The sequence below is a fragment of the Crinia signifera genome, chromosome 19 (assembly GCF_055691185.1).
Source record: "Crinia signifera chromosome 19, ASM5569118v1, whole genome shotgun sequence".
Taxonomy (NCBI): Eukaryota; Metazoa; Chordata; class Amphibia; order Anura; family Myobatrachidae; genus Crinia; species Crinia signifera.
This window is the reverse complement of record NC_139226.1, coordinates 138,496,519-138,521,932: the sequence shown is the minus strand read 5'-3', so window position 1 is coordinate 138,521,932 and position 25,414 is coordinate 138,496,519. Positions and strand designations below refer to the sequence as shown.

At 50.4% G+C, this 25,414-nt stretch overlaps 1 protein-coding gene across 2 annotated transcripts in view; it reads left to right on the top strand.

Moving 5' to 3' along the window:
* Positions 1–3,791: 3,791 nt before the first annotated feature.
* Positions 3,792–25,414, top strand: part of UBE4B (ubiquitination factor E4B) — a 51,923-nt gene continuing 30,300 nt past the window's right edge. Inside the window, exons 1-5 of one of the 2 annotated variants that reach the window (XM_083163493.1) lie at positions 3,792–4,070; positions 14,843–15,032; positions 24,396–24,531; positions 24,618–24,705; positions 25,026–25,170. In XM_083163493.1, the coding sequence (XP_083019619.1) occupies positions 4,047–4,070; positions 14,843–15,032; positions 24,396–24,531; positions 24,618–24,705; positions 25,026–25,170 (583 nt within the window). In that variant the 5' untranslated portion in view covers positions 3,792–4,046. The remainder of the gene's footprint in view (positions 4,071–14,842; positions 15,033–24,395; positions 24,532–24,617; positions 24,706–25,025; positions 25,171–25,414) is intronic. The other variant, XM_083163492.1, reaches the window with a different exon arrangement.

Sequence of the window (25,414 nt, the reverse complement as noted above, 5' to 3'; positions counted from 1 at the left end):
ACGTCTTTTTTTTTTTCTGCTACTGATTCCTCTCCCTATGCAACCAAGCATCTGACTTCCTCATTGCTTTGCTACATTGCTTTCCTGCATTTAAGTCACTTGAAATAGTGACTCCTAGATCTGTTTCCTCCTCAGCAGTTTCCATTATAGTACCCTTGATACTATATTGAGCCTTTGGGTTTTTGAGTTCCAAGTGCATAATTTTTCTTTTTTTTTTTAATTTTTTTTTAGCATTAAACTGTAGTTGCCATGTTCGTGACCAATTCTCAAGTTTACTTAGATCATCGGTCATTTGATTTACCCCTCCTGGTGTGTCTACTCTGTTGCATATCTTTGTGTCATCTGCAAAAAGGCATACTTTCCCTTCAATACCATTTGCAATGTCACTAACAAAGATATTAAAGAGCACTGGTCCAAGTACAGATCCCTGGGGTACTCCACTGGTAACATGTCCCTCCATAGAATGCACTCCATTTACTACAACTGTCTGCTTCCTATACTGCTACCAGGTTCTTATCCATTTAATTGTTTTATAATCCAATCCCACGCTTTCAAGTTTATTTAGCAGCCTGCGATGTAGGACAGTGTCAAATGCCTTACTAAAGTCTAGATATGCCACATCTACAGCCCCCTCTTCATCTAGTATTTTGGTCACGGAGTCAAAAAAGTCAACTTGTTTGGCATGATCTCCCCTGCAGTAAAACCATGCTGTTTTGGATCCTGTAAGTTGTTTAATTTAAGATATTCCACTATTCTTTCTTTTAATAGTGTTTCCATTAATTTCCCTACTACTGATGTAAGGCTCACTGGTCTGTAGTTACTTGCTTCTTCTTTGCTTCCGCTTTTGTGCAGTGGAACTACATTTGCTCTTCATTCCTCTGGAACTGCACCTGTATCTAGTGACTGGTTGAATAAATCTGTTAATGGCGCTACCAACACCTCTTTTAGTATCCTTGGATGCCATCTGGCCCCATTGATTTAACCACTTTCAGTCTGGAAAGTTCTGTTAGGACTTACTCCCTAGTAAATGTACTTCCATCTACCTTATTTTTATGACTGTCTTTGCAACTTAACTGTGGTCCCTTCCCTTCTCCTTCTATAGTGAATACGGAGCAAAAGTCATTATTTAGATGATCTGCAATTGCTCCCTCCACCAAATTCTCAATGTCTGTCCGCAGTCTTATTATTCCTCCTTTTGATTTTCTCATGTCCTGACCCTTCCTGCCATGCTCACTTCTTGCCTCAGGTCTCCTTACCTGCACCTCATGTCACCCCCTCCTTCTTCTAGATTGTAAGCTCCTTAGAGCAAGGTCCTCTTCCCTCCTGTTCTCACAGCACCCTTCTTGTATTTTAATTACAGCTCTTACTCCCCTACCATCTATACCCGCATCTCTTCTCACTCTCACTTCCCTGCATCTCAGCTCTTCCCTACCATCTATACCTGCATCTCTACTCACTCCCCTACATCTCAGCTCTCTCTCACCCACCATCTATACCCGCCTCTCACCCACCATCTATACCCGCATCTCAGCTCTCTTACTCACCTACCATCTATACATGCATCTCTCCACACTCACTTCTCTACATCTCAGCTCTCTTACTCACCTACAATCTATACCTGCATCTCTTCTCACTCACTTCCCTGCATCTCAGCTCTTTTACTCACCTACAAACTATGGGGCAGATTTATTAAGCTTGGAGAAGAGATAAACTGGAGATAAAGCGGAGAAAAGGTAAAAAGGAGATAAAGCACCAGCCAATCAACTGTGTTTGAAAAAGACAGTTGGGAGTTGATTGGCTGGTGCTTTATCTCCTTTTTACCTTTTCTCCGCTTTATCTCCAGTTTATCTTTTCTCCAAGCTTAATAAATCTGCCCCTATAACTGCATCTCAGCTCTCTTAGGGCCCCATTTAAGTAAATTCCTGAAAACGGGTTAACCGCAAATATTAAGTATCCCCTGAATCTATTAAAGAGAGACCGCAGCAGGAATCTCCGATCCCTGCTGCGATACCCCCTGCAGGGCCCCGGCCGCATACACCATAGGTTTCTATGGGGGATTGGAAGCTGCCCCATGTATCAACATCAGGCAGCCCGGCTTCGCATCCCTGGGCGATAGCCCATTGTAGCCGATGGCTTCACATCATGTGGTCAGCGAGGTTGCCGGGGGTGTGTGTGTGTGTGTGTGTGTGTGTGTGTGTGTGTGTGTCAGTCAGCGCATAACCGCGCATGCGCAGACCCCCTGGCTTCTGGGTTAGTGCTTCGCAGGGACGATACATTCCTGTGTTGTGAAATGCGATCCTGGATAGTAACGTCAATGATGAATGTGCTCCTTACTCACATACCATCTAGGGTGTGGTACAGGGGTCCGACAGCCGGAATCCCGACAGTCATTAGCCCAACGTCGGGATCCTGACTGCCCGGCTCAGACAGCATGGTGAGCGCAACTAAGCCCCTTGTGGGGTTCTCTGCGCTCGCCACACTGTGGGCAAGGTGGCGTGCTACGCTCGCCACCTATTCTATTCTCCCTCTATGGAGGTCGTGGACCCCCACAAGGGAAAATAGCAGATGGCCTTCGGGAACCGGGCTGTCGGTGTTTTGACAGTTGTGGTCCCGACATCTGGTAAATGCCTGTCTGGATTCCCACTCTCTATACCCACATCTCTTCCCATACAGGAGTAGATTTATTATAGTGGCGCTAAACCCGCCGCTATAACACTTCCTGCTTCGCCTCATTAGCAAAGCGAAGCAGGAGGGGAGACAGACTAGATGTATTAAAATCTTGTCTGCCGAAGTGGGGGAGCGCTAACTCCCCCCTCCGGTGATGTCCCCTCTTGGAGACAGTGCATCAGTTCACACTGATGCGCCATCTCCTTCCCATCGGCCGGCTCACTGCGCAAGCGCGGGATCTCGCTACTCACACGAGATCCTTAGCGCAGCTCAGAGCCAGCAGCAGGGACAGCGATGTCCCTGCTGTGGGAATAGGGCATCGCCACCTGCAGCTGTCGAAGTCGATAGCTGCAGGGGGCGGAATGGTCAGTGATGCTGACCGTTCATAAATTAGGTAGGCGCGCAGTACAAAATATCGTCCCTGTGCTATGCCTCCTGCCCAACACTGCCGCACGCTAGACACCCACTCAGCAGGTGTCATAGATCAGGGGAAGCGCTATCCCCTGCCATAACGCACAGGGATAGCGCATATTCCCCTGATCGCCGGTACATAAATCTACCCCACACTTCCCTGTATCTCAGCTGTATTGTGTACTAAGAATTGTGTACTGATAATTGTGCTCTGTTTTTGATATTCTGTCACTGTTATGTCTAGTTCTGTGAACCCTGTACTGTTCTAATATGTTCTAGATGTACGGCGCTGCGTACCACTTGTGGCACCTTATAATTAAAAATATAATAATAATATGCCCTTCTGCTGTGACCCCTAATTCCCTGTGACTCCTCTGCTGTCACTCCTTTTCTCCTGCGCCCCCTGCTGTTACTCCTGTTTTTCATGTGTCCCACAGCTGCAGCACAGGCCAGGCCTGACCAAGCTGCTGCCTCATACACAGCTAAGCTCCTCCTTATGTCCCGGCCCTGTCCCGGGCAGGCTGCGGCCTACCTTCCCCAGCAGCGAGGACCGGTTACCATGGACACCACACTCTTCCTCCCCTTGTTGCCAGGCGGCCCTCCCTATCTCTGCCGTATCTGCTGCCTCATGGTGACCCCGCCCCCACCGGCGCGGCCCCGCCCCCGGCTGCCGCTGATTGGCCATCAGACTCTCTCCGTGGCCGGGCTTCTCCTGATGTCACATGAGCCCTTCTCCAAGATGGCCGCCCGGTTGTTTTGATGAATAATCCTGTGTGAGGCGGCGGCGCTCGGTGTGTTCCCGGCCGGAGCCCTCGCTACTTCTGTGTGGTGTGCGGTGGTCTGCGTCTCCGTTCTCACCGGCCTCCCCAGCAGACAATGCGGCTCTGACCCCGGAAGGCCCCGTCTCTTCCTCCCCATCCTGCCCCTAGCACGGACCCCGGGCCTCTGTCACCATTAAAAGGAAAATCATGGAGGAGCTGAGCGCTGACGAGGTGAGAGAGGCGCCCGGGCCCGGGACACCCACCCACTGACCGGCCAGGCCGCCTATGTACTAACCTGTGGCCTCATCCAGTGTGTATTCATTGTGTACATTGCTTGGCTCCAGTACTGATAGATCTATATCTCCCCTCCCCTATACACACGTATATCACCTATCTGTATATACCTCATACATAGCACATAACCCCTCTATATTAATATATACCATATATCCCCTCTGTACTCATCATATAGCTTAGCTGTGGTTTTATATACCACTTATTCACTATATACTCATATATACACCCTAAACTCCACATATAGCTTAGCTGTAGTATTATCCACTATATACCCCCTCTATACTCATCCCTATATATCATTTAGCTGTAGTATATTATATCATTTATCCACTATATACTAATATATATCCTGTATCCCCTATATACTCCTATCATGTAGCTGTAGTTAGTGTTCATTCTAGAACCCGCTATCTTTGAAAACCCATGCAGTTCCTCTTACCTGCCTGGGGTGTCGCTATCTGCTGTAGTGCATCTAGCACAGTGTGGTCTGTATATCAGCACTGATATGCAAACCGGACCTGTGCTAGGAACACCACAGCAGACAGCGACACCCCAGGCAGGGAACAGGAACTGCATGGGTTTTCCAAGATGGCGGGTGCTAGAATGAACACTAGTAGTATTATATCCAGTATATACCATGTATCCCCCTATACTCATATGTATCACTTAGCTGTCGTATATCCACTATATAATGTGGTCAGCTAGACTAAGGCAGGGTTCCTGCCTGACTTTTAAAGGGCAAAATGCGCCCCCTGCCCCTTCAGCAGTGCCCAGCTACAGCAGCCTGCACACTCATGGCGTTGCGGCATCTACGTGTAATAAAGGGAGAGCTTCAGGGAAATGCACGTGCCCAGCAGGCAATGTGGACATAAAGGGGGCTGGAACACCCCTTTAGTGATAACGGCAGGGTTCCACCTCCACCCAATGCAGCGCACTTCCGGCTAATGGGAACACTATACTCTTCTCCCATATACATATATACACCACATATCCATCTGTCTACTAATATATAATCCCCTATCTATATTTATATTCCCTCTATACTGTTATGCCACCAACGCTGCTCCTCACCTGCATGGGGTTTTATAATTCAAGTGTGTTGTAGGCTGACGCCACTAAATGGTGCCTGATGGAGAATTTCTATCTCTCTACAAAACTTCAAGTGGACTCTCACAATCTGCTACTTCACCCAACCCAGCCATCTCTCATCCTAATCCTCTGTTCCATGCTGTCTACCCTATACATGTAACCTCTGTCTGTCTGCCCCTCCCCTTTTAGAATGTAGGCTCTGACAAGTAGGGCCTTCTCCCCTCCTGTGCTTTCTATCTCTTAAGATGCATAAACATTGGGTGTTTTTGCCCAATGCCGAGCGATCATGTGAAAATCGCTGGTATGAAAATTGGTCAGTGCATACACACTGAAAATATATATATTATTCACCCGGCCCAGCAATTTCACGGGTGGTGAGCCACTTTCCAAATTAGGAGACTGTGAAAAGTGGTTAACTCGCCTGCGGTGGTGGCGGCCGACAATAGTGCGGGAGCACGCATCTGCGCTCGTCACCTGGCCATACACACTTAAAGATTGTTAGCTCAAAATAACCTAGTGCAGTGGTTCCCAAGCTTTGTTGACCAGGGCACGCTACAATATCAGCATTTGTTCAAGGCTGCCCTAGTCCTAAAGTTTCTTATGGATAAATAAGAATAATAAAATTGTTCTTAACGGTCACCCTCCGGTTCAGTTATGTGGTGGGGAAAATAGCTGTGGTTCTACTGTCCATACATTTTATGATTGGCAGCCACCAGCACTGGATTTGACTATTACTTTGAGCATAAATAATTTGTTTTGGTCATGGACCCCCAACATAAGGCACCCGAATTTGGGAACCACTGACCTAGGCACTTCTACTGGTTCACTCACAAAGGCAAATTCCTTCTGAAATGGACAAAACCATGTGCACTGCATATGTAAGGTGCAGAGAAGGCATTAGATTTGGGTGGGGTTTTACTTCAAATTTAGCTCTATATTGCAGTGTAAAAATAAAGCGGTCAGTATTTTCCCTGCACAGAAACAAAATAACTTGCCCAAATCTAATTCTCTGCGATTTTTGTCCATGTGAGAAGGGATTTGCCTTTGCCAATAAACCAGAATGGGGCCATAGTGTGTATGGGCTGTAAGACTATCTTCTACACTGAACTCACTACAACTGCACCTAAAGCCCCGTACACACAGCGATGGGAGCCCTGTGTGCACAGATCAGTCCGCACACATCACTGGAACACATCGCACCAGCTATGTTTGCAGACTAGTGTTCTCTGGTGCGAACACTGGCAATATGACTAGATTTTGACTAGTAACTCCCTATTACTGACTTTACACTCTATGTTGCTGTCTAAACCACTGGCCCTCGAACCAGTTCACTATTGTGTATGCGTCAATACATTGCCGACACACGTCCTGACCGGTGTCAGTTGACCTCCACTGGTCACTGAGCATTGATCAGACTCTGCATTGGTAGTTGGCACAGGGCGAAGCTTGGAGATGCTGGGGCTCACTTCAGAAATGTGGTAAAAATACTGACTGTCGTGTTCCTATTGGTCATTAGATGAAGTCGCTTGTCTTGAAGGCAAAGATTTATTCCAAAAATCTTAAAAAAATAACAATACTTAGTATAGACAGGAGATACAGTAGCAGGGCCGTCCTCCCACTTATACCTTTATCGGACAGCACATAAATAGATTCTACATGGGGAACCCCAGTCTCCTTCCTCCCCTCATACAGTACATCTGTGCAGGAAAACCTTTCATATAACTCGTCACGGCACTTTACCTAGTGCAGGTATGTCCAAACTATGGCCCTCCAGCTGTTGTGAAACTACACATCCCAGCATACCTTGCCACAGATTTGCTCTTAGGGAATGCTAAAACTATGGCAAGGCATGCTGGGATGTGTAGTTTCACAACAGCTGGGGGGGCCACAGTTTGGACACACCTGACCTAGTGGGATACAGTTGCCAGGGTGACACTATGAAGGTCGACACAAGCACTAGGGTGACATGAGTTTTTTTCATGTTTGTTTTTGTTTTCCAAAACAAGCAGTATTTCCTACCATCCGCTAGGGCGTGGGGGGAGAATATAGTAGTGTAGTTTGGGACCAAAAAAAATGAGCAAAAAACCATGTCGACCTTTTGACATTGTCGGCATAATCCTTGTTTCGACCTTAGCCATGTTGACCTAAGCTCTGTTGAAGTATCAGGTTCGCAGAAACCACAGGATTTAGTGCCATCAAAGATAGTTTACGTAAGATTAGGAAAATAATATTGAAGGCCCTTCTCGTGAGATCTTATGTTCTGTAGGGGATGGTAGACAGGTGTGACACAGGGGTAGACAGTGAGTGTGGAGCAGAGCGTTAGGCTGGTTTCACACACTCCGGCTCCTGCCGGACGGTGAAATCCCGCACGGCCAGGGAGCCGTGCCGCACACACTAGTTTATCATGGAGGGGATGGCCACAGCCCGGCAGCCGTCCCTTCCAGTGGCGGGATCCGGCTGCAACCGTGCGGCCGGGCTGTGGCCGTCCCGTGTGAATGGACACAATAGTGTCCATTCACAATTAATGTGTGCGGCACGGCTCCCTGGCCGTGCGGGATTTCACCGTCCGGCAGGAGCCGGAATGTGTGAAACCGGCCTTAGAATGAGAGATTGCTGAGTTTAGTAATGAATTGGGCGTTGAGAGAGGAGGAGTGTGAGGTGGTGGAAGGCGATAACTGTGAGGCGAGAGTGGGAGGAGGTGATTAGGAGATGGGAGGAGGTGATAGCCAGGCTGGGGCGGGAGGAGGTGATCGATAGGCAGGAGAGGCAGCACGCATTAATGGAGCAAACCAGCTATAGCCCCAATATGGGCAGTAAATGTAGTCCTAGATTTCAGAACCCGTACCTGGTATTACTAAGGTGCTGTAGAACCCTTGTTGCACTATATAAATAATTTATTAATATAGCACACTTTCTCCAACAAGACAAAAGGCACTTGACCTATGACATACATCAAAAACAATGCATATAATAGCATTTAGGTAGTACAGCAGTAGGTAATGCACATAATACAGTGTTTAGGTAGTACAGCAGTAGGTAATGCACATAATACAATGTTTAGGTAGTACAGCAGTAGGTAATGCACATAATACAGTGTAGTGCAGTAGTAGGTAATGCGCATAATACAGTGTAGTGCAGTAGTAGGTAATGCACATAATACAGTGTAGTACAGCAGTAGGTAATGTACATAATACAGAGTATGTAGGTAGTACAGCAGTAGGTAATGCACATAATAGTGTAGTATAGCAGTAGGTAATGCACATAATACAGAGTATGTAGGTAGTACAGCAGTAGGTAATGCACATAATACAGAGTATGTAGGTAGTACAGCAGTAGGTAATGCACACAATACAGTGTTACGGTAGTACAGTTGTAGGTAATTCACATAATACAGAGTATGTAGTTAGTACAGCAGTAGGTTATGCACATAATACAGAGTTTTTAGGCAGTACAGCAGTAGGTAATGCACATAATACAGTGTAGAACAGCAGTAGGTAATGCACATAATACAGCGTTTTTAGGTAGTACAGCAGTAGGTAATGCACATAATACAGTGTAGTACAGCAGTAGGTAATGCACATAATACAGTGTTTTTAGGTAGTACAGCAGTAGGTAATGCACATAATACAGTGTAATGCAGTAGTAGGTAATGCACGTAATACAGTGTAGTACAGCAGTAGGTAATGTACATAATACAGAGTATGTAGGTAGTACAGCAGTAGGTAATGCACATAATAGTGTAGTATAGCAGTAGGTAATGCACATAATACAGAGTATGTAGGTAGTACAGCAGTAGGTAATGCACATAATACAGAGTATGTAGGTAATGCACCCAATACAGTGTTACGGTAGTACAGTTGTAGGTAATTCACATAATACAGAGTATGTAGGTAGTACAGCAGTAGGTAATGCACATAATACAGCGTTTTTAGGTAGTACAGCAGTAGGTAATGCACATAATACAGTGTAGTACAGCAGTAGGTAATGCACATAATACAGCGTTTTTAGGTAGTACAGCAGTAGGTAATGCACATAATACAGAGTTTTTAGGTAGTACAGCAGTAGGTAATGCACATAATACAGTGTTTTTAGATAGTACAGCAGTAGGTAATGCACATAATACAGTGTTTAGGTAGTACAGCAGTAGGTAATGCACATAATACAGTGTTTTTAGGTAGTACAGCAGTAGACAAGTCACAGACAAAAAAAGAAAAGAAAAACTTGTCCGCACTATTCAGGGTTGGTGCAGCATTTTGGGTAACTTCCATGGGTTTTGTAACAAGGTTCCGGGGAGGCAGCCATCTTGGGCGCACTGCCTAGGATTATCCAGGGTGGAATAGGTTACCCCTTTTAAAAAATGACAAAAAATTGGAGTGATTTCAGTGTAGAGTAGGGTCCCAACAAGACCCTTGGGTCCATATATTTCTCATTCCATTCCTAAGCTAACCAGATGAGGCAGCCATGTTGGGCACACTACGAAGGTTACACTGTGGGAGGTGAACCATACAACGGCCCTATTCAGGTATGGGAGAGCAGATGCTGTGTAGTAGGAGGATAAATAACTGCTAAACCTTCTATCTCTGATACTAGAGATAGTTGTTCTGAAATATTCCTGTAATCCAGATCACATAGCACTTCTGTACTGTAAGGTATGTTTATTTGTGGTGAGCCACAGAGCTTGCGTTCTATTTACATTTCTGCAGTTGCTAGTGTATGGTATCTGTCTATGTAGTGATGTAGTGTGGCCCCCTCTGTACTGTAGAGATACATTACGTGTATGGTACAGACTGATAATGTTACGGTGATACGTCTCTTCCCTCCTGGCTAACAGTCACACAGCCTTTTTCGTCCTGCATGCTTCTGGCAAACCTTTAGTATACGCCCACTATACATCCCAGAATCCTATGCCCCCATTTTGTTAATAGGAGGTGCTGGGATGTGTAGTTCCTCAGCAGCTGCTGTGCGCTGTTTTCTTCTGACCTAGGGTATCTTCTGTTGGATCTTGCTGCTGATTTTGTGCAGTCCCTGTGATAATGAGCTGCTGCACAATGGTGTAATTAGCCTTGCCTATGATAAGCCATGTTTAATCAGATCATTAGTAACTGCAATTTGTGCATCGTCTGATGTAGAACTAGTATCGGCCAATACATGGAGCTGTGAGTCCATCCATAGAACAAAGCACAGCCTGACCCCTTATTAGCAATATTTGGTTCATCGTTTGTCTGTGCGGGCTGGCTGGCGTTTGCCTCATACCTGTCATTAAAGAAGAATTTAATGATTGTAAAATAAACCAGGGCAGGGTAGATCCGTGTGTACCCTGCTGACCCACATTCTGGCCTGTGTTTTGTTCTGTGACTGTATTGTTACCTGTTGGCTTTTAGGCCCAGGTGCTCCTAGTGCTCAGTGAATGAGAAGCAGCGTTAATATTCCCACAGGTCTGGGATAATTACCTGCTGACATCTCTAAATAACCTGGTCTCTCATAACCGCTGCCCAGGTGTCATTCATGACTCCAAAGTGCTTCTTCTCCACACTCCAGCTGTCTCCAGATCCTGTTACATCGAAGACACATCTCCACAATACTCAGCTCTCCCACAGGACATGGCAAATCTGTAATCCATGCATTCATTATCTCCCATATGGATTGTTGCAGTGGTCTCCCTACTGGTGTTCCCCAGAGCAGGGTATTGTGAAGGCTGATTGTCCTCGCTAAACATTCATTGTCTGCTGATCGCCTCTGTCAGTCTCTACGTTGGTTACCTGTATTCTTCGGAAGTCTGTATAAAATAAATATATGTGTATCTACTTACACATACGGCTATTGCCCAAACTACACCAACCGACCAACATACATCTAGGGTCTTGTAGCTCAGTGTCTCCTCCACACACGTCACCTTCTCCCAGGCACTGATCCCGCTCTGTTTCTGGTTGCACTCCCTGTGTATCTGGGTGCTGGACAGAAGACCCCCAAAAACCTATAGGTTAAGTTTTTCCATAGAGCACGAATGAACCTGCTCCTATGATTGTGACCACAGTGTTTATGGATTGTAAGCAGGAGAATGTAGTTAGTCTCACATCAGGGACTGGCGACGTATGATGTGGATATAAACCATGGGATGCTTTCCCTAGCTGGTTACTGGCGGATGTGGTGTCCTGTGCGTCCCAGAGCCTTACTGCTGAGCTGGCACCTCCTACGGTCAGTATCTGGCCAGTGGTCAGCCTTGCCGCTCTGCGGAATACAAAGGGCACGGTTTTGTATTGTGAGGAATAATATATCGCTTTTATTCCAAATATTTTTATTAAGGATTGAGCATTATAATATTACAATCAACAAAATGCAGTTGTAGGAGTTACAATACAGTATGGAATCAATGTACATTGAGTATTTCTTATCCAACTTTGCCGAACAGACAAATAACGAAGGTATAGGCAAACACGGCCGGAGGGCCACCAAAACGTGAGACTGCTATGACGCTGGAAGGTCTATCGGGGCTTCCCCTAAGAGATTCCTAGTCTCGTACCATTGTGTGGACCGAAAACATTTATAAATCTGTATTTTAAGATCATTTGATAAGGGTGAGGAATAATATATCACTTTTATTGTCAGAAAGTCCGTTCAACTTTATGTATAACTGTGAAGAGAAATTCTGTGACGTTTTGCTTTAGTAAATAAGTGTGAGAAACGTCCCCACTGCTCCGATAGGGTCTTCTCCTCACTGGGAAAGCTTGCTGTGACTGTTAGCACACATGACCTATTACTAGCCCTGAAATAAAGGTGTTGGGTGATTCTGTATCTCCCCAGCCACGTCGCTTCCATCTCTTCAGTCGGCTGCACAGAGGATGCTGATCAGGCTGGATGGCGTTCAGTTCTAATGAGGGCCGGTGCTGGGCACCGAAGCGCCCCAGGGGGGGGGGGGGCGGGCGCCCCAGTGCTCAAACACTTACCTGCTCCAGGGGGGCCACGCTGCCGGGTCCAGTAATGCGGCGCATGGTGCCGTGACCTTCGCGGGGGCTTGCTGTGCGCCGCCGCGACTCTCCCCAGGGAGCGGTGGGGGGGTCCGGCGCTGTGACGTTCCAGGGGAGGGGTGCTTGCCGCAACTCTGCTTAGGGAGGGGAGGAGAGGGGGGGGGGGTGTCGGCGCCGTGACTTTCCAGGGGGGGGGGGGGGGAAAGCTTGTCGGCTGGTGCGGGTCGCAGCGACGCAACGCTCTCCATGGATGGGGCGGCTTGCTGGGTGATGCGGCGCAGACCAGCTCCAAACTGCCGCCCTCCAACGGCCGGCGCCCTAGGCAAATGCCTAAGGCTGCCTAGTGGTGGCGCCGGCCCCGGTTCTAATGCATCTGCGGGCGTTTAGTCATTCCAGAGTCTAGCACCTTTATCACTGTGGGGACGGTGACTAACTCCCCCAATCTTGCAGATAACTGTCACTTCTGGAGGTCTGCTGGTTTTTTGTTTTGCTGTCTGTTCTGAGATACAGACCGGACAGTGTCAGAAGCACCTAAGCCAGGCATGTCCAAACTGTGGCCCTCCAGCTGTAAAGCTACACATCCCAGCATGCCTTGCCATAGCTTTAGCATTCCCTGATAGCAAAACGGTGGCAAGGCATGATGGGACTTGTAGTTTCACAACAGCTGAAGGGCCATAGTTTGGACATGACTGACCTAAGCAGAGAGCGACACCTCAGACAGGAAAGAGGAACGTGCAGGGAGCTAGAATGAATGGAAGGGTACTTTTTGCATGTGGGGCCCCCTCATGGAGGGTGGAACCCGTCCTGAAGAATTCATTGGACTATGAGCTGATGAACAGTGTAAGTTCTGAGCTGCTGTGGAGCTACACATCCCACCACCAGTTTTGCTGTTAGGGCATGCTGGGATTTGTAGCTCCCCAGCAGCATGCTGAATACCCCTGGTGTATGATGATTGCTACACTTCATGTCGGTGGTTCCATCCTACATTTACTGACGCTTAGGATGCATTAAATAGACCGGAATTCTCATAACAGAAACTATGTAGTAAAGTAACTTGGGTGAAGTTTCTGTAGTTGCCACTGGTTACTGGCCGGCATTGGCAGTGATGTGCAGGGAGCAGCTAGTCTCCCCTGCTGCCTTGTGTTTGGATCAGTTGGTCATCAGCAAGTTGTCATTAGGTCGAGATGCGTCTAGGTTGACTGGGTCATAAGGTTGACAGTCAAAAGTTCGACATGGGGCTTTCCACTGGGGGTTTTTCACCCAAATGTCGACACAGTCGACATGGACACAGGTAAAGTGCACTGCGTCCCCTCGTATGACTTGCTGCGCTCGCCATGCTTCGGGCTCGGTGCCTTGCTGCGCTCTGCACACTATTTTATTCTCCCACCACGCCCTAGTGCAGTGTTTTTCAACCACTGTGCCGTGGCACACTAGTGTGCCTTGAGCTGTTCTCAAGTGTGCCCCCAGATCTAGAGATGCCCAAACCAGTTTACAGCCACCACCAGTTCAACTGTTATTTACTGGTCTCTTCTCTTCATGTAAAGGTCAATGTGCTTTATTTATGTTACCTGTGGGGACCAGTGTGATTGTTTTCTATATGGGGGCCAATAGGTTTGCTTTTTTCCTGTGGGGGGTAATGTGTTTTGCCCTGTGGGGATCTCATGGTGTGCCTTGGCAATTTAAAAATCTTATTTAGTGTGCCACAAAGTAAAAAGGTTGAAAATCACTGCCCTAGTGGATGTTAGGGCATGAAATACCGCCTGTCGGCACATGTCGCCTCAATAAACAGTGAAAAACCCCATGTTGACCTTTTGACTGTCGACCTAATGACCATGTTGACCTAACGCATGTCTACCTAGACGCATGTCGACCTTACTGCATGTCGACATAAACACATGTTGACTTAATGGTGCTGACCTAATGACCGTATATATCTGCTTTCCATTGTACAGGTCTGTCACTGCTGCTGCAGGCACAGGTCTGTGTATAAATGCAGGCCTGCCTAGTACATTGCACTGCCTCTGTCCTGGCCTTGACATCGCTGCAGCCCTTGGTTGTGTGTTCTGAGAGCAAGACGCATTGTCCTTCCAATTGTGTGCATACTACGCCGAGTCCCTACAATGGGGGCGCCATTCACATGTTATTCTGTGGTTACTGCTTAGGACGTAACTCTGATAGGACTGCAGCGGCCCCAATATGTGGCAGTATTGCATGCACATAAGGAGGTTGGAGCAGATGCATATAGGTAGTGTTCATTCAGATCCTTGCACCTTTCAAGGTTTGTGCAGTTCCTCTTCCCTGCCAGGATCTTCACTCTGCTGCTGTCTGGTCTGTATGTCTCTGCTGAAATACAGACCACACTGTGCTAAAAGCGCCACAGCAGAGACTGACACCCCATGCAGGGAAGAGCAGCTGAGCAGGGTGCTAGAATAAATGCTGCATATAGTAATGAAGGTGAATTGTCAGTAGAACGGGGGAGCATTGTGATAATAGATAGTGGTGGTCTTCCATCCTCACCATTATACATCATCATCATAATCACCCAGGCCACGCACGCTGCATGTTCAGCCAGTTTGTGTGGCACGTGTCACCAGCATGATCCGTGTACCTCCTGTACAATTGCTGACTGTCTTCTTCTTTTTCCTGTTACAGATTAGACGTAGGCGCCTGGCTCGGCTCGCCGGCGGGCTATCGTCACAGCCCACAACGCCGCTTACGTCTCCACAACGAGAAAACCCTCCTGGACCACCACCATCAGCTGCTTCAGCCCCCGCTGTGTCCCACCAGCTTGGCCTAAATGTTCAGGGTATAACCCCAGCTACCTCACCCATAGGAGCATCAGGTATGCGGCTTTCTGTGGCTGTATATGGCTGTATATGGCAGCGTCACAAGTGCAGCACTGTAGGGAATACATCTGGTGGTCTTGGGTATTTTGTGTATATCACTATTGATAATGATCGGCTATTTCATAAACCATTGCTACAACACAAGGCCACAGCTCCATAAGTGAGTACAGAAAGCAGCCGCAGGTTACTGCTGGGTACACACTGAGCACAGTACCAATACTGCTAACGATATATCGCGCATATGGTCTAGTGCGCCCTCGTCTGTTCATGCAGCTTGATGCGGACTATACGGAGTGTACGGAGGGGGGTTCCCCGTGATGTCACTGAGCGATAGCGTTAAGTGTGTGCACTCCTATTGTTCACCCACGGTATTGCCGATATCGCCAATGCCACAAATCGCCCGGTGTGTACCCAACATAGGACTTGGCTCTTTTGGGAAACCTATAAAAACCCCCTGAGAAAGCTAATGTATATTTACCACAGATGAGAGCGGATATGTAGGATATAATGGGAGTGACCAATGGGGAATGGGCTGAATGTAGGAAATGGATTTATGTTCTCGGCCAGGTCAGAGAGCCATTGTGTTCCCTGTAATCTGATCACAGTAATGCCCTTATTACAGCTGCGGACATCCGAATCGTAGCCAGGTGCTACCTAATAAACACGGGTAAAGGGCTGGTCGCATGCTATGGGGCCGTTGCAGGTTTGAGGCCACGTCGGAGCAGAGCCCAGTCCCTTGTGGTACGCTATAGTGTGGCCGGGAGGTGTCTGCACACCACACTCTGCGGCTGCCACGTTCTGCCCAGCAATGATCGCCACCTGCTATGGTATTGTTGGTTACGGTATGCCCGCCTCTACGGCTGATCCTATTTCATCTGTGTTAGGATCTATGGTTCCAGTGCTACTTGGAGGCCAGGCGAAGCATTTGCTGGGTGAAATGAGTGGTTCTTTGCTGGACACTGCTCACTATAGAAGGTGTGGGGAGTGAGTAGTGCCATGCGTTAGAGGCAGAGTGCAGGTCATGGATCGCTGTCATTGTTGTGCCCGGCTGTCTCTGATTGCATCACTCTAAGCTAGAGTTGTGTAAGGTGACAATATGCAGCAGGCCAGAGTACAGTCTGCGGATTACCAGATAATGCAGGTCATGGACAGGTCACGGGCATACTGACGTTTAGGGGGGGTGCACTATTACCAAACAAAGCCCTTCTTGTGATCTGCAGAACTGACCGACTTTCCTGTAAGCACAGTAGTATAACTAATATACAGGACTCTCCTTTACAGATAACATATACAAAATATAATCATGTAAATTAGTAACCAAAAAAGCTGATTATTGCTGGTACATTTAGAGCATCCGGCATGTCCATGTATCCCAGCGACTGCGTACCTCCATATGGTATTCCTCCAACGCGTGACGTATAATGCAGCGGAGTAGTAGTTAGCGTCCGCACTGTGCGTCCATCTGAGGCGTACACACCAGCCCCTGCACATCGTCCAGTAGAGTAACTCCCACACTCGTGGTCAGATAGGGGTCACTGCGCAGAATCCCACCATGGAATTTCCATACCGCGTGTCTGCAGTGTAGAGGAGGCTTAGTGTCCGCACTGTGCGTCCATCTGAGGCGTACACACCAGCCACCGCACATCATCCAGTAGAGTAACTCCCACACTCGTGGTCAGATAGGGGTCACTGCGCAGCATCCCACCATGGAATCTCCATACTGCGTGTCTGCAGTGTAGAGGAGGCTTTGTGTCCGCACTGTGCGTCCGTCCGAGGCGTACACACCAGCCCCCGCACATCATCCAGTAGAGTAACTCCTACACTCGTGGTCAGATAGGGGTCACTGCGCAGCAGCACCATCCTGGAATTCCCATACCGCGTGTCTGCAGTGTAGAGGAGGCTTAGTGTCTGCACTGTGCGTCCATCTGAGGCGTACACACCAGGCCCTGCACATCGTCCAGTAGAGTAACTCCCACACTCGTGGTCAGATAGGGGTCACTGCGCAGCATCCCACCATGGAATCTCCATACCGCGTGTCTGCAGTGTAGATGAGGCTTTGTGTCCGCACTGTGCGTCCACCTGAGGCGTACACACCAGCCCCCGCACATCATCCAGTAGAGTAACTCCTACACTCGTGGTCAGATAGGGGTCACTGCGCAGCATCCCACCATGGAATCTCCATACCGCGTGTCTGCAGTGTAGATGAGGCTTAGTGTCCGCACTGTGCGTCCATCTGAGGCGTACACACCAGCCCCCGCACATCGTCCAGTAGAGTAACTCCCACACTCGTGGTCAGATAGGGGTCACTGCGCAGCATCCCACCATGGAATCTCCATACCGCGTGTCTGCAGTGTAGAGGAGGCTTTGTGTCCGCTCTGTGCGTCCATCTGAGGCGTACACACCAGCCCCCGCACATCGTCCAGTAGAGTAACTCCTACACTCGTGGTCAGATAGGGGTCACTGCGCAGCATCCCACCATGGAATCTCCATACCGCGTGTCTGCAGTGTAGAGGAGGCTTAGTGTCCGCTCTGTGCGTCCATCTGAGGCGTACACACCAGCCACCGCACATCATCCAGTAGAGTAACTCCCACACTCGTGGTCAGATAGGGGTCACTGCGCAGCATCCCACCATGGAATCTCCATACCGCGTGTCTGCAGTGTAGAGGAGGCTTAGTGTCCGCACTGTGCGTCCATCTGAGGCGTACACACCAGCCCCCGCACATCATCCAGTAGAGTAACTCCCACACTCGTGGTCAGATAGGGGTCACTGCGCAGCATCCCACCATGGAATCTCCATACCGCGTGTCTGCAGTGTAGAGGAGGCTTAGTGTCCGCACTGTGCGTCCATCTGAGGCGTACACACCAGGCCCTGCACATCGTCCAGTAGTGTAACTCCCACACTCGTGGTCAGATAGGGGTCACTGCGCAGCATCCCACCATGGAATCTCCATACCGCGTGTCTGCAGTGTAGAGGAGGCTTTGTGTCCGCACTGTGCGTCCATCTGAGGCGTACACACCAGCCCCCGCACATCGTCCAGTAGAGTAACTCCCACACTTGTGGTCGGATAGGGGTCACTGCGCAGCATCCCACCATGGAATTTCCATACTGCGTGTCTGCAGTGTGGAGGAGGCTTTGTGTCTGCACTGTGCGTCCATCTGAGGCGTACACACCAGGCCCTGCACATCGTCCAGTAGAGTAACTCCCACACTCGTGGTCAGATAGGGGTCACTGCGCAGCATCCCACCATGGAATCTCCATACTGCGTGTCTGCAGTGTAGAGGAGGCTTTGTGTCCGCACTGTGCGTCCACCTGAGGCGTACACACCAGCCCCCGCACATCATCCAGTAGAGTAACTCCTACACTCGTGGTCAGATAGGGGTCACTGCGCAGCATCCCACCATGGAATCTCCATACCGCGTGTCTGCAGTGTAGAGGAGGCTTTGTGTCCGCTCTGTGCGTCCATCTGAGGCGTACACACCAGCCCCCGCACATCGTCCAGTAGAGTAACTCCTACACTTGTGGTCGGATAGGGGTCACTGCGCAGCATCCCACCATGGAATTTCCATACCGCGTGTCTGCAGTGTAGAGGAGGCTTAGTGTCCGCTCTGTGCGTCCATCTGAGGCGTACACACCAGCCACCGCACATCATCCAGTAGAGTAACTCCCACACTCGTGGTCAGATAGGGGTCACTGCGCAGCATCCCACCATGGAATCTCCATACCGCGTGTCTGCAGTGTAGAGGAGGCTTAGTGTCCGCACTGTGCGTCCATCTGAGGCGTACACACCAGGCCCTGCACATCGTCCAGTAGTGTAACTCCCACACTCGTGGTCAGATAGGGGTCACTGCGCAGCATCCCACCATGGAATTCCCATACCGCGTGTCTGCAGTGTAGAGGAGGCTTTGTGTCCGCACTGTGCGTCCATCTGAGGCGTACACACCAGCCCCCGCACATCGTCCAGTAGAGTAACTCCCACACTTGTGGTCGGATAGGGGTCACTGCGCAGCATCCCACCATGGAATTTCCATACTGCGTGTCTGCAGTGTGGAGGAGGCTTTGTGTCCGCACTGTGCGTCCACCTGAGGCGTACACACCAGCCCCTGCACATCGTCCAGTAGAGTAACTCCTACACTCGTGGTCAGATAGGGGTCACTGCGCAGCATCCCACCATGGAATCTCCATACCGCGTGTCTGCAGTGTAGAGGAGGCTTTGTGTCCGCACTGTGCGTCCATCTGAGGCGTACACACCAGCCCCCGCACATCGTCCAGTAGAGTAACTCCCACACTTGTGGTCGGATAGGGGTCACTGCGCAGCATCCCACCATGGAATTTCCATACTGCGTGTCTGCAGTGTAGAGGAGGCTTTGTGTCCGCTCTGTGCGTCCATCTGAGGCGTACACACCAGCCCCCGCACATCATCCAGTAGTGTAACTCCCACACTTGTGGTCGGATAGGGGTCACTGCGCAGCATCCCACCATGGAATTTCCATACTGCGTGTCTGCAGTGTAGAGGAGGCTTTGTGTCCGCACTGTGCGTCCATCTGAGGCGTACACACCAGCCCCCGCACATCATCCAGTAGTGTAACTCCCACACTTGTGGTCGGATAGGGGTCACTGCGCAGCATCCCACCATGGAATTTCCATACTGCGTGTCTGCAGTGTAGAGGAGGCTTTGTGTCCGCACTGTGCGTCCACCTGAGGCGTACACACCAGCCCCCGCACATCGTCCAGTAGAGTAACTCCCACACTCGTGGTCAGATAGGGGTCACTGCGCAGCATCCCACCATGGAATCTCCATACCGCGTGTCTGCAGTGTAGAGGAGGCTTTGTGTCCGCACTGTGCGTCCACCTGAGGCGTACACACCAGCCCCCGCACATCATCCAGTAGAGTAACTCCTACACTCGTGGTCGGATAGGGGTCACTGCGCAGCAGCACCATCCTGGAATTCCCATACCGCGTGTCTGCAGTGTAGAGGAGGCTTTGTGTCTGCACTGTGCGTCCATCTGAGGCGTACACACCAGCCCCCGCACATCGTCCAGTAGAGTAACTCCCACACTCGTGGTCGGATAGGGGTCACTGCGCAGCATCCCACCATGGAATTTCCATACTGCGTGTCTGCAGTGTGGAGGAGGCTTTGTGTCCGCACTGTGCGTCCACCTGAGGCGTACACACCAGCCCCTGCACATCGTCCAGTAGAGTAACTCCCACACTCGTGGTCGGATAGGGGTCACTGCGCAGCATCCCACCATGGAATTTCCATACTGCGTGTCTGCAGTGTGGAGGAGGCTTTGTGTCCGCACTGTGCGTCCATCTGAGGCGTACACACCAGCCCCCGCACATCGTCCAGTAGAGTAACTCCCACACTTGTGGTCGGATAGGGGTCACTGCGCAGCATCCCACCATGGAATTTCCATACTGCGTGTCTGCAGTGTGGAGGAGGCTTTGTGTCCGCACTGTGCGTCCACCTGAGGCGTACACACCAGCCCCTGCACATCGTCCAGTAGAGTAACTCCTACACTCGTGGTCAGATAGGGGTCACTGCGCAGCATCCCACCATGGAATCTCCATACCGCGTGTCTGCAGTGTAGAGGAGGCTTTGTGTCCGCACTGTGCGTCCATCTGAGGCGTACACACCAGCCCCCGCACATCGTCCAGTAGAGTAACTCCCACACTTGTGGTCGGATAGGGGTCACTGCGCAGCATCCCACCATGGAATTTCCATACTGCGTGTCTGCAGTGTAGAGGAGGCTTTGTGTCCGCTCTGTGCGTCCATCTGAGGCGTACACACCAGCCCCCGCACATCATCCAGTAGTGTAACTCCCACACTTGTGGTCGGATAGGGGTCACTGCGCAGCATCCCACCATGGAATTTCCATACTGCGTGTCTGCAGTGTAGAGGAGGCTTTGTGTCCGCACTGTGCGTCCACCTGAGGCGTACACACCAGCCCCCGCACATCGTCCAGTAGAGTAACTCCCACACTCGTGGTCAGATAGGGGTCACTGCGCAGCATCCCACCATGGAATCTCCATACTGTGTGTCTGCAGTGTAGAGGAGGCTTAGTGTCCGCACTGTGCGTCCATCTGAGGCGTACACACCAGCCCCCGCACATCATCCAGTAGTGTAACTCCCACACTTGTGGTCGGATAGGGGTCACTGCGCAGCATCCCACCATGGAATTTCCATACTGCGTGTCTGCAGTGTAGAGGAGGCTTTGTGTCCGCACTGTGCGTCCACCTGAGGCGTACACACCAGCCCCCGCACATCGTCCAGTAGAGTAACTCCCACACTCGTGGTCAGATAGGGGTCACTGCGCAGCATCCCACCATGGAATCTCCATACCGCGTGTCTGCAGTGTAGAGGAGGCTTTGTGTCCGCACTGTGCGTCCACCTGAGGCGTACACACCAGCCCCCGCACATCATCCAGTAGAGTAACTCCTACACTCGTGGTCGGATAGGGGTCACTGCGCAGCAGCACCATCCTGGAATTCCCATACCGCGTGTCTGCAGTGTAGAGGAGGCTTTGTGTCCGCACTGTGCGTCCATCTGAGGCGTACACACCAGCCCCCGCACATCGTCCAGTAGAGTAACTCCCACACTCGTGGTCAGATAGGGGTCACTGCGCAGCATCCCACCATGGAATCTCCATACCGCGTGTCTGCAGTGTAGAGGAGGCTTTGTGTCCGCACTGTGCGTCCATCTGAGGCGTACACACCAGCCCCCGCACATCGTCCAGTAGAGTAACTCCTACACTCGTGGTCAGATAGGGGTCACTGCGCAGCATCCCACCATGGAATTCCCATACCGCGTGTCTGCATTTGTTATAACATCTGGGAAACCTTTTAATGTTGGCTGAGATTCTGTTTAGCAATACACGGCTGTGTCATGTCACAGAAGGAAGAGCTAAGTATAGAGCGATGTTCTAGTTGGTAGTGTAAACAGAACAGCTTGTCCTGGAGTCGTCCTGTCACCGGCAGCAGTCTGCCATGTATTATTCAGTCTCGTGCTCCGGTGTATTCCTAGCACATAAACAGCTGTGGGGTCAGGTGCTGGGATACGTGGAAGTGCAGCCTGGGATATAGAGATTTCCGTACAGAACCTCTGTGCTTCCCGGTGTGGCCACTGGGTGTATTCTGGTGACCGGCACTGGTTAGTCCTACACCGCATGGGCCCTGTGTCTATGCTGTCCCTGTCACGAATGATCACATAACTGTATATGCCAATGTTTCAGGGTGATGTTTGGGGGAGGGGTGTATAAAATGGCCTGTTCTTGGTATATGAGATCCAGCTTATCACTGATGTATGAACCAGAGGACCAGACTCTCCTGCTACTTGTGGGGGTGATATCCTCCTAACCCCAATAACTGTATACCCCCATGGGCCATGGTAATAGAATTCCATATACCCCTGACAATACCATCACTGTTCTGAGAACAATCTGAGCACAGAGGTGGAATCCCCCTGAAGCATCCAGCAGCGCCCTGTTTCCTGCGTACCCTCCTCTGTAGCGCTGTCACTTCTGTCTGTCTCTGCTGGGTGATGGCTGGTCTCAACAATTACACTTGTACTCGCTAGACCCCACTAAGGGGACGGCTGAGTTCATTCAGATTAACTTGCATCAACTTGAATAGACGTTCATGGCAGTCAGTGTGGGATATCCTCATGTGCCCTGTGAGTCGCCAAGTGTCCTAGGGAAAGCCAACACGTTCTCTCATTGCCACCCAGCGGAAAGCAAGGGGTAGCATGAATGATCTGGAAGTACCACACACAGGCGCAGGGAGATCTGTAGGACGTGGGCTGGTGGCAGGCTAGTGATGGGGCGGTGATGACCATATGGAACTGCCATGTGATTCCAGAACATGTACTGACCAAACTAGCAGTTCTGTGGGTGTCCTGCTCCTGCGCCGGCAGTAATAATCGGATATTCCGGTTACTGTCTGCATGCAATTGCAGCCGTACACATGGGGAAATCCTTACTCACCATCAAATGGGTTCTCCGCTGTTCACAGCGCTGTGTAAGTATAGGCTGTGGGGAGATGGTGGCTGCTGCTGACGGGGCACTCCCTAGAATATGCTGCGTTACAGCTGCAGGATGTCAATCTCCCTGGGAGCAGCCAGCGAAGGATAGTCTTCACTGATTGTCTTTGTACGGAAGCATATTTGCTTGTGCACCATATTTGCAGCAGAGCAGGCTGGTCTGAATCAGGCCCGGTGTCCCATCCACCTTGTGTACATGGGTGACCATAACTGCTTAGTGTTGCACTGCCGGCGTAGGGCAGGACGCTGTGCGGAGGAGTAGCCGGGAGCAGCTGCATGTACGAGAGATAAGCCAGGAGGCCACAGAAACGCCATGTAACATATACTGTACACTGGGGAGGACACTGGCAGGTGCGTGTGGGCAAGCGGTGACATCCCACAGTCATGTTGTGTAAGGGTGACGATGGATTATTCTCCTTTATAGGTTATGTGGCTCTGTCTCAGATAAAATACATAAAAATACATTTTGCTTACAAAGGACTTAATTTGAGCTTTGTGATGGCAAATACTCATAGCCGGATCATTGCGCCGTGCCAGCGGTGTTACTGGGCCGGATCATTGCGCCGTGCCAGCGGTGTTACAGGGCCGGATCATTGCGCTGTGCCAGCGGTGTTACGGGGCCGGATCATTGCGCCGTGCCAGCGGTGTTACGGGGCCGGATAATTGCGCTGTGCCGGATCATTGCGCCATACTACGGGGCCGGTTCACTGTGTCGCGTCTCGGGGCCGGATCATTGCGCTGTACCAGATCTTCACACCACATCAACGCTGTTGCCGGGCCGGATCATTGCGCTGTGCCGGTTCATTATGCCGCAACAAGCGGTGTTGCTGTGCTGGATCATTATGATGTACCAGCGGTGTTGCGCGCGCGGATCATTGCGCTGTTCCGGTACCGCTATGGGCCGGATCATTGCGCTGTGCCAACGGTGTTGCTGTGCCAGATCATTGCGATGTACCAGCGGTGTTACGGGGCCGGATCATTGCGCCGTGCCAGCGGTGTTACTGTGCTGGATCATTGCGATGTACCAGCGGTGTTACGGGCCGGATCATTGCGCCGTACCAACGGTGTTACGGGGCCGGATCATTGCGCCGAGCCAGCGGTGTTACGGGGCCGGATCATTGCGGTGTTACGGGGCCGGATCATTGCGCTGTGCCAGCGGTGTTACGGGGCCGGATCATTGCACCTTGCCAGCGGTGTTACAGGGCCGGATCATTGCGCCGTACCAGCGGTGTTACGGGGCCGGATCATTGCGCCGTGCCAGCGGTGTTACGGGGCCGGATCATTGTCTATATACCGCTTATAATAACACTCTCTCTTCCAGGGGTGGCCCATCGGAGTCAGAGCAGCGAAGGGGTCAGTTCCCTCAGCAGTTCTCCATCAAATAGCCTGGAAACACAGTCCCAGTCCTTGTCGCGCTCGCAGAGCATGGACATAGACAGCGTTGCCTGTGAAAAAAGGTAAAATCGGTTACTGCGATAATGATCTGTCAGTTTGTGAGTTCCACCGGCAGCGAGCGGCTTATGTGATGTCTCTGCTCCCCCAGCATGTCGCAGGTGGACGTAGACTCAGGAATAGAGAACATGGAGGTGGATGAGAGCGATCGCAGGGAGAAAGGAAGCATCGCTGATAAGGTACAATTGGAAATGGGTATAAAACAAAAACGGGGCCCTGCTCGCTGGTTTACCCTGTAATGTTACTGCTGGCTTTATCACACATGTTAGGTAGTTGTCCCTATAAGGCCGTATGGGCTGATGTTTATACATAGAAGGATTGGACCTGTAGTAGGTGGGTTATTACCCATTTGCTGGGGTGTCAATGGGGCTTCTTATGCCGGTAAGCCATCATAATAAGCCCCAGTGACACTGGGAGTGCGCGGCTTGTGCTGAGCTGTGTGATTGGTCTGTGTGACGAGCTTGTGCCCTAATATCGCAGCTCTTCCCTTCTCCTCCAGGAGCTGTCGTCAGGGTCAGAGGTGTCCGAGGAGCAGTCGCTGCAGCTGGTCTGTAAGATTTTCCGAGTATCTTGGAAGGACCGAGACCGCGACGTCATCTTTCTGCGGTCGCTCTCTGCTCAGTTCAGACAGGACACTAAAGAAGGTAAAGTGTATCGCGTGTTCCTGTGTATGTGCCCATTACACAGAAACCAGCAACAGGGGCCGCTGCAGCTAATTCATATTCTCATTTAGTTAGTATTAGGAGCTGGGTTACCTGCCTGTCGGGTCACTAGGATCCCGGCACGGGAAATGCAGTGACCCAGTAAGCTGCCGCCTCTCCCAGAGGGTAACATCCATGGGCTGGCTCCAGCTCACCAGGGCTGATTGGTATCCGGATGTTAGGTCCG